The sequence below is a fragment of the Dermacentor albipictus genome, chromosome 6 (assembly GCF_038994185.2).
Source record: "Dermacentor albipictus isolate Rhodes 1998 colony chromosome 6, USDA_Dalb.pri_finalv2, whole genome shotgun sequence".
NCBI classification, from domain to species: Eukaryota; Metazoa; Arthropoda; class Arachnida; order Ixodida; family Ixodidae; genus Dermacentor; species Dermacentor albipictus.
The window spans coordinates 107,767,434-107,775,770 of record NC_091826.1 but is presented as its reverse complement, the minus strand read 5'-3'; the positions used below and the strand labels follow the sequence as shown (position 1 = coordinate 107,775,770).

The following is an 8,337-nucleotide window of genomic DNA, read 5'->3' as shown; positions in this document are numbered from 1 at the left end:
ATGACATTCGCATTGATGTTATGCGAAATAGACGCTGCGTGTAGGAACTTTGAAGTGGTATCAGACAAATTTTGCCATTTGCGCTCTGAGTAATGTAAGTGTTAATTCTGGACAAAAAAGTAGCATATCAGGCTATTACAAATAGCAGCAACAATTACAAACAGTATGCACTGGCACATTTGATATGATTACTGTAAGAGGACTAAAAAGGTACTTTGCAGTTACGCAGTTGCAAGGATATCGATTATTTGGGAATACTCACAAGAAATTGTAGACGTTACACCAATCCGAACATGTTGCACAGATCGCGAAGAAACTTCTACGAGAGCAGTAAAAAGAATTGACTCACCGTAGGCAGGACAAAAAAGAATCCGAGTTAGTTTCCTTATGCAAAGGAAGCTGATTGATAAACACAGGGACACGCGACCACTTACTCCCACCCACCGTCGCAACCCAGACGCAATTACGTTAAAATGTACGGAAGAGATTGACAAGAACCGAAGCAGTGGCGGGTAATGGCAACTTGCAAGGCAGATGTACAGGCTTTAAGATAGAATCAAGCAGACATCTTCAAAATGTTAGACTCCGATAGATTTAGTTTAGCTAAAGCTGGAAGGGCTACGTGACTATTGGTCTCCACCACGTATCGAAGGGCATCCCATTAGAAATTATCATCACGATCGTACTAGGAGGAAGGTGGCAATAAAGTCCTTGCGTACAATTATCTTAAAGAAAGCCAGCATACCCAGACACTTCAGGGAACATATGCGCGTCGTGGGACTCCGCTTATCGCCGAGCGCCAACTGTTATAGCTGGGGGAACGGATTTTTTGGCATGTGTTATTTTTCTTTTCAAATTTGGCAGGCATATACAGGCATTTCTTTCCCTTGAAAAATTCGCAGCCCGTTGGCACCTACTTTTTTACAGTATCGCCTTTTCGAATATTTCGGCCCTTTCAAAAACTTCTCAGACGTAGTTATATTGAAAAGAAAACAGAAAAACCAGAAAGCTCAATTGTCATCAAACATTGGGGTGAATGAAGTACTCTAGAAATTTGTTAACATAAACGCACCATATAGATTCAGAGATTCTCGTCAGAGAGCCGGCAGTGCTTCTTTCTGTTTATCATTGCATTTGGGAACAGCTGCGCTGCATGTACATGCTACACATACGGCAAAGCTGTTTCGGAGAAGACTTTAGCTCGGGTCCAACTCCGACGCGGCCAATTCAAATACATGTAAAACGCAAAAACGCTTTTGTGAGATAACCACTGAACGTATTTTAATGAAATTTGTTACATTTGAGAGAGAAAGACAAATTTTAGTGACTGCTGGCACCAGAAGTTCAATGTAGGGCCTGCATTTTGTTAAAGATATGTCAAAAAAGTGGTAAGTTCGAAAAAATAGAAGCACGAAGTTTACAATTTAATAGCTCTGCAGCAAGAAAAGCTATCGTGGTTCTGTCAGCGACATCCTTTAGACAATTCAAAGCCGACAAATTCATTATGTCAATTTATATTTTACGCAAGTTGCTTACGCAGTGTACAAGGATTCTTTAAAAGCTGTATTTCTATATTAAATATGTTTTTTAATTTATGCGTAACATAGCAACTTTGTGCACTTTAGATCTACTATGAGATGCAATTCACACAATTGTGATATCGGTTTATATTTCTGAGTTACGGAGATGTAAACCTGATAATTTAGTTTTCTGAAAATGTGAAATTTTTTCTGAATTTTTAATAAAAAATTGGCCACCTACATCAACATTTCGAAACCAACAGTCCCTAGGTTCTCTAAGTTTTCTTTTAAGTACGACAAACCTCGTCTAATTTTGTGCTCTGGTTGCTGAGAAAAAGGAATCCTGCTTTGACATGTATTTAGATTGGAGCACTCGAGCTAAATGTTCCTCTTAAGTGCTGCACGCAAGAGGCATGTCCACTCAGATGGACGCATTTTACGGGGTGTGTAACGAGTGTACACGGCCAATTTAGAGGCTGACTTTAATACAGCGTCAGTTCTGCATGCTTACGAGCACGACTGACAGCAGACGGGCTAAAACGTAACTTATTTCAATTTTTAAGTCTCGAAATGAAACGTGACTCTATTCTCTGGACTCGTCACAGTAGCCATCATGCAAACGTCATTGTTGAGAGCCATGTAGTGCGAGGGGTATGACGCTGGTGGGCGACGTGTTTTTCACAGTGGCTGGACCTGCGTAAATTTGCCGAAACATGGCCGCGAGACGGAGGCGCGCGTCTGCCACCCCCCTGGCTCCGGTGTCGACGAATGCGGGCGAGACGACACATGAGTTTGCCGTCGTCAAGGCATTGAGGGTTCACGTCATCGTAGTGTCGAGTGCTCAACTTTTACTTAGTTCGAAAGTTATTCTACACTGCTACACATAAACGTAAAGCTGTGTGTGGCAGAGATTGCGGTATATTTAATAACTCAAGGCGCGATCTTCCACATGCCCGTCGTTATTGTGGTCACGCAGATTCTGTGTATTAGCGAAGAGTGCAAAAAAAAATCGTCACCCGATAATTTGGTGTCTGCTCTCCTGAATAGGACGAGTGAGTGAATAAACTTTTATTGGGTCCAGCAAAATGCGATAAAACGCGCACCCGGCTAATCCCACGACAGGACTGAAAGATCAAGCCTGCCGGCCCGATTGCGGGCGCACTGGATGGCCAGGATTTGGTCCTCAAAAGCGGGACTTCGCAGGAGCGCGTCCCACTCTTCTTTCGTGAACTTTGGGCCCAGCGACCCGCACTCCTAGAGCATATGAGGCAAAGTAGCAACCGCACCACAGACCACGCAAGAACAATTCGGATAAATGCAGCATCCAGCCAACTTGGGAGGGTCCGGTCACGTTTTGCGGGCCTAGCGTAACAAGCCACGACGAATTCCCGAATTCGACACTCTTCTGGTTTAGATGGAATTTCCAAAATTGAAATCAGGTAGCTATCGGCATTTAACGGTAAAAACCGAAAACTCCCATCCCTAGTTATAGCCCCAAAACTTCGGGGCGTCGGTGGTCTAGAGCTTCGATGCTTCGGAGGAAAGCTCGGAAAAGAGCAACCTTGCTCTTCTCCCGTCACTGTCTACTAAAATGGCGGCTGCGGGAGAGGAGGATAATAGTCGCTTTTCACGCAGATACTCGCGCCACAGGAGGCAGCAATAAGACCACTACAGATGTGGTGGTTGAAGGTGGTGGTCCCTGCATAACTACGCAATCGAACAACAAATGCTACCTAAATATTCCCATTGCCCGAAATGTGCACCTGAAAGCGCATTATTCCTTTCACATACCGAATATCTTTCCAGAACCGCTGGGCTGTTCGCTTACGTTGAGAACCATAATACAGAATGTAGAATTTTTTATTTTCCAGCAAGTATGGTGGGGTCTTCCAGCCAAAAAGCTGCAACATACGAACACTCATCTTTTGAACATAAATAAATAAATAAATAAATAATTAAATATATATATATATATATATATATGTATATATATATATATTCATTTATTTATGTATGAACACAAGGAACCAGAATCAACGACATACAATACGCTTGATAAAGAACCCTTATCTAACATAGATGATTAGAACGTAGTTACGAAAGGAAAAATAAACGATGCTAAGCCATGAACACACAACATGTATTAAGACCGCATCCCCGAGTGTATTAACACCAAAAATTAACACTGCTGCCAACATGCGTAAGACGCATATTAACATGTTATATGTGATCAGAAATAAACATGACGTGAAATATATACAAGTTGCAGAAATCCATTTCGAATAAAAATGCCGTTTTCCAGGTTTTAATATACATGATTCCTATTTACGAAAATAAGCGCTAGTTTGTTTTCGGCTTGAGGTACTTATAATGACATTTTCTTCCTCGACGGCTCCTGCGCTATTTTTTTTTTCTTTGTGCGTTCCTTTCGTTTGATGCTACAACTCGACATTATAGCCGAAGAAACACTCGTAATCAAATTGCTGACTGTTGTTTTCAGTGGCGAAAAAAAGAATCGCCAGCTAAATGCCTTTGTTTTTCTGGTTCTCGATTTCGCTTTGAGCAATATTTATTGATATATCAATGAATATCATATTTATCTGTTACGTCATCTGTTACGAAGGTCCTAATTTCCAAATTTCCAGTTATTTATTTCGTTTCATCCGATGTCTTAGAAAGGGCCGTCCTTTATATTCCTGGTACCTTCTGCCGCCCCACGTTTGGCCCACCCCCAATATTGGGTTTGTGCCCTCTTCCGAGGCCACGATCATCATCGTTCTCATCGAATACCAGAAGAAGGAACGAGAGTCTGGCAGCAGCTCCCTGTTCAATCGCTCCACGACATGGACGCCGCAGACAAACATGCCGATGACAAAACCCCGCCCACACCACCGAGTCGGCGTGGCTCCCAAAGTGCCGCTTATAAGCAACCCAGTGCCGGCGGTACCAATTGGAAAGGGCACGCCAAGGACAAGCGCTCCAAGGAGCGATCCGAGAACGACAGCAGGTTCGACAGCGACCACGGAAGCACCGAGTACAGCCGGTGAGTCACTTGTCACCTGTGTCGACGACAAAATGTCACTGGTAAATACATGAGTCTATCAGAGGAGCCTTTTTGGAAGCTCGGCGCAAAATTTTCACGTCCAGGAGCTTGCAAGCGACCTTGAAAGCCACGACAAAGCATAATCTAGGAAGGAACATGGTCCTTATCTGTAAGAATATTTTTCGCGCACGAACTGCCCGTAGGAGGATAGGCCTGTCGGTCGTGTTCAAGTCTATCATTTTTTTATCAGCATTATTGCCGTCGCTGCTGGGTGCCAGATGCAAGGGCTATCTGGAGGACCTCCTCATTCAGTGCAAGCAATAATAAAGTTCACAGTACTGCAAATGGTGGGAAACTTTAGTTTCAGGTACAGTATACAATAACTGCAAAATATAGCAAGCAAATAAAGAAAAAGGAAACCTAGAGAAGCTATTGTAAAACCATATTAATAAAGCGTGAGCTAAGACTTATAAATTTGTACTGTGGCTATAGTGCATGTCCAAATGCACAAAAACCAAAAGAGCGAAAAGAGTCAAAAGCAACGTATTCCTAAAGAAGCACTAGCAGTCACTTTAGCTTAGAAAATAAACATTTCTTGAGCGTATCTAGGAATGACTGAGCTGGTGACGGTTTCACCTCTTATGGTCTAGAGTTCCATACCGAAATTCTAGTTAACAACGCCGTAAGCTTTCCATAGCCAGATGTAGCATTGAGGAGAAGCAGGCTACCGCGTTTATAAAATCTAGTTACGTTAAAGCTTGCAAGAGTATCACCCCAGTACCTAAAATATGAACTTGATAATAACTGAGGTCGAAGATGAAAAACGATACTTTTGCTTGAATTGATCGAAGCGGGATAATTTCAATAAATGTAGAGGGACACCTAAGCAATTCGTGTGCGTAAATTCGAGAGCATTACTTTTAGCTGAGTGTGTCGCTGAGTTATGTCGCTGCAGCAGCTCGATTTGCTCGATGCTGCGTTGCGATGGTCTTGTACTTCGTCGGCAGTGAAGTGCCGCCTACGGCCACGGCTTCTACTTCGGACGATGAAGACTCCAAAGCACCGACAGTGGCGTCACTCCTATCATGCGCCATCTAATGAAATCTAGTGAATTGCCCGCCAGGTAGACTCATGTCACGTGCACAGCCTGAGTGCGCGTGATTGCAGCCAGATTTCTCTGATAGGTAAGAAAAAGTTACGGAAGAAATTGATACGGCCCTATCCGTTACAGGCACAGATAGGGGTTCAAAGTAAATACAGTGAAAGCTCGTTAATTCGAACCGCAAGGGGAAGCCGCTTCGGTTCGAATTAACGAAAGTTCGAACTAACGAAAGTGAAGGAGGGCAACAGTACACTGCGATTTGGAAGCAGTAGGGCATGTCAGAAATTTGGCGTGTCAGAAAGTGATGGCGTGTGCCGCGGGCACACGCCATCTTCAAGTCGAAGCTCTGGGTCCGACTGTGCTACACCACCGATGTCCACCGAAACGAACGTTAGCCGAGGCTTAACACCATCCCAATGAATCGCGACGGCCGATACCTCCTAAGCTGAAAACAGAGGTGCACAACCGATGAAGACTGCCGAGACAAAGGCGCTGAACATGTGAAGGTGGCGAAGGCCCTGATTCGTTGGTTCTTGAATGCAAGCGCACCTGCGACGTACTTGATTCGCTGTGTTTTGGAGCTTGCCGTGCCATCTCCGCACAACATTAGCAGCTGTACAAGATTTGCAAAGCCTCCGAGATTCGCAACGGGCAAGAAGTCTCCGAGGTTACGTAGAACGGAGAGGCGGCAGCCGCCGCTGCCTTCTGGCTGACCCCGCGTCGGTTAGATTTTTGTCCGACTTTGCCTTCTCTCGCCGTTCTCTCCGTTTCGGAGGCAATACAGCCTTGTGTGTAGGCAGTAGGCGCGCTTCTCTGGCCGTGTGCCAGGCGAGCGTAGTTCGAATCATCCGTGAGGGAACCTTCTCGCGTTCGAATTAACGGACTTTTTTATACATAGACATCTAAGGAGCTTGGCCGGACCAAATCGTACAGTTCGAATTATCCATAAACTCGAATTATTGAAGTTCGAATTAACGAGCTTTCACTGTAGATAAGTTTTGAGTATGAGCACGAAGTCGCAGTTTCGCCCGAAAGGCGAATCATCGATTGCGATAGAATTTAGTAGACAGCTATACGAAATGACGATAGTAGTTTAATCGGCCGTATTGACTCAAACATTCGCTTACTAACCAAATTCACAACCATGGTGTCACGGGCAAAGCAAACATGAACACACCTCGCTCGATGACCGCGGAAACTCACTTTAAATATGCTGGAGTCAGGAAGTGCGGTAGCGAGTGAATTAGTCTCCATGCTACCTCTCTGCCTCTCGCGAAAACAGCACACACGAAGTTATCGCCCCTTGCACTCAGTCGTCATCGCAGATCGCTTTCAAGTAGGGCCCGCGCAGCCACGCCATACGCCGCAGCCGCAAGAGTAGAATGCCCCCCTTTCCCATCGCCCCAGCGCTTTGTGCACGACGGAAGAGGCCGCGCTTCCTTCCCGCTTTCCTCGGTGGCGCAGGCAAGTCAACCCGCCATCGTCGGCTCATCCTTGCATGCCTTCACTCGCACATTCAGCATACGGTGCGCGGCGATGATGACATCGCCCTTGGATTTTATACGGAACATCACGTTGATGCCGATGGTGAGGGCGGGGATGCGCCTGGATAGAGTGTCCATACAGTTGCTATCGAAGTAAAAAAAGAATTAAAGAGGTATATAGAAAAATGCTAGAATGAAAATCATCTATACATTGCCTGAGTAACTGAAGCAGGTTAGGAGACTATTTGTCACGGCCATGTTTTGCAGGGGACACCATTAATTTATGTCGTCATCAGCCTCGAACATATTCGTCACTCTCGCCTTTTGCAACGATAGCGCAGTGATTAGCGCGCGAGGCTACGGAGCGGTAGCAGTGGCGCCGGGCCACAGGACCCAATTCACGATGTCCAACTTTTCTGTCTAGTTACGTCAAGATGACGTATTTAAGTACGGTTTTTCTGCGACGGCGTTTCTGCCACGACTTTCTGATAACGGCGGAGTCGCACAATCAGCGAAGTAATGCTGTCGCATAAGAAAGCGACGTGGAATGAGCTTGCATGGAAAGCCCCAATGTTTTATTTTGAAGGCATTTATGATTTTTCTCTTAAGTAGAGTGAATATTTCCACATGATGGTACACGGTACGACAGATGGTAATGAACATAGGCAAAATATAGCGATAATGTGCGATTGAAAGTGACCGCGAACTTCAATGATTACGCGAATAGCAGAGGAAACATTCTGTAACATAGGTTGAGCGTGATTGTTAAATTTCAAGTTGTCATCTAAAATCACAACAAGAAAAAAACTTGCGTTGTCTATTGCCCATATTACGTAGTTGCCATCTGCTAACGATATCGTAGTCAGCTTCCATACGGAGGAAATAAATGAAATGATCATGATTTTAGGTTCGAATTGTGAGGTATATTGTTATTACGCAAAGTTCTTATGTTATATAAGTCAATGTTTAAATTGCCTAATAGTTTGCCAAGTGCTTTGTGTGATATATATATATGGTCTTTTCTATGTAGACAGCCGGTATGGCGGTCGAACTCTGCACAGGCCGGCTTTTCAGACCCGGGCCAGGCCCAATCCCAAAAGTGCCATGCTATGGCCCGCCCGAGCTTGGGCGGGCAATTGTAAACCTGTCACGAATCGGGCCCGGGACTGAACGATTCCGACAAGGTCG

General features: G+C 44.8%; 1 protein-coding gene across 2 annotated transcripts in view; it reads left to right on the top strand.

Moving 5' to 3' along the window:
• The first annotated feature begins 4,257 nt into the window (after positions 1-4,257).
• The window catches only part of LOC135905034 (uncharacterized), a 66,814-nt gene continuing 62,734 nt past the window's right edge, over positions 4,258-8,337 (top strand). For both annotated transcript variants that reach the window (XM_065436037.2, XM_065436036.2), the window contains exon 1: positions 4,258-4,563. In XM_065436037.2, the coding sequence (XP_065292109.1) occupies positions 4,364-4,563 (200 nt within the window). In that variant the 5' untranslated portion in view covers positions 4,258-4,363. The remainder of the gene's footprint in view (positions 4,564-8,337) is intronic.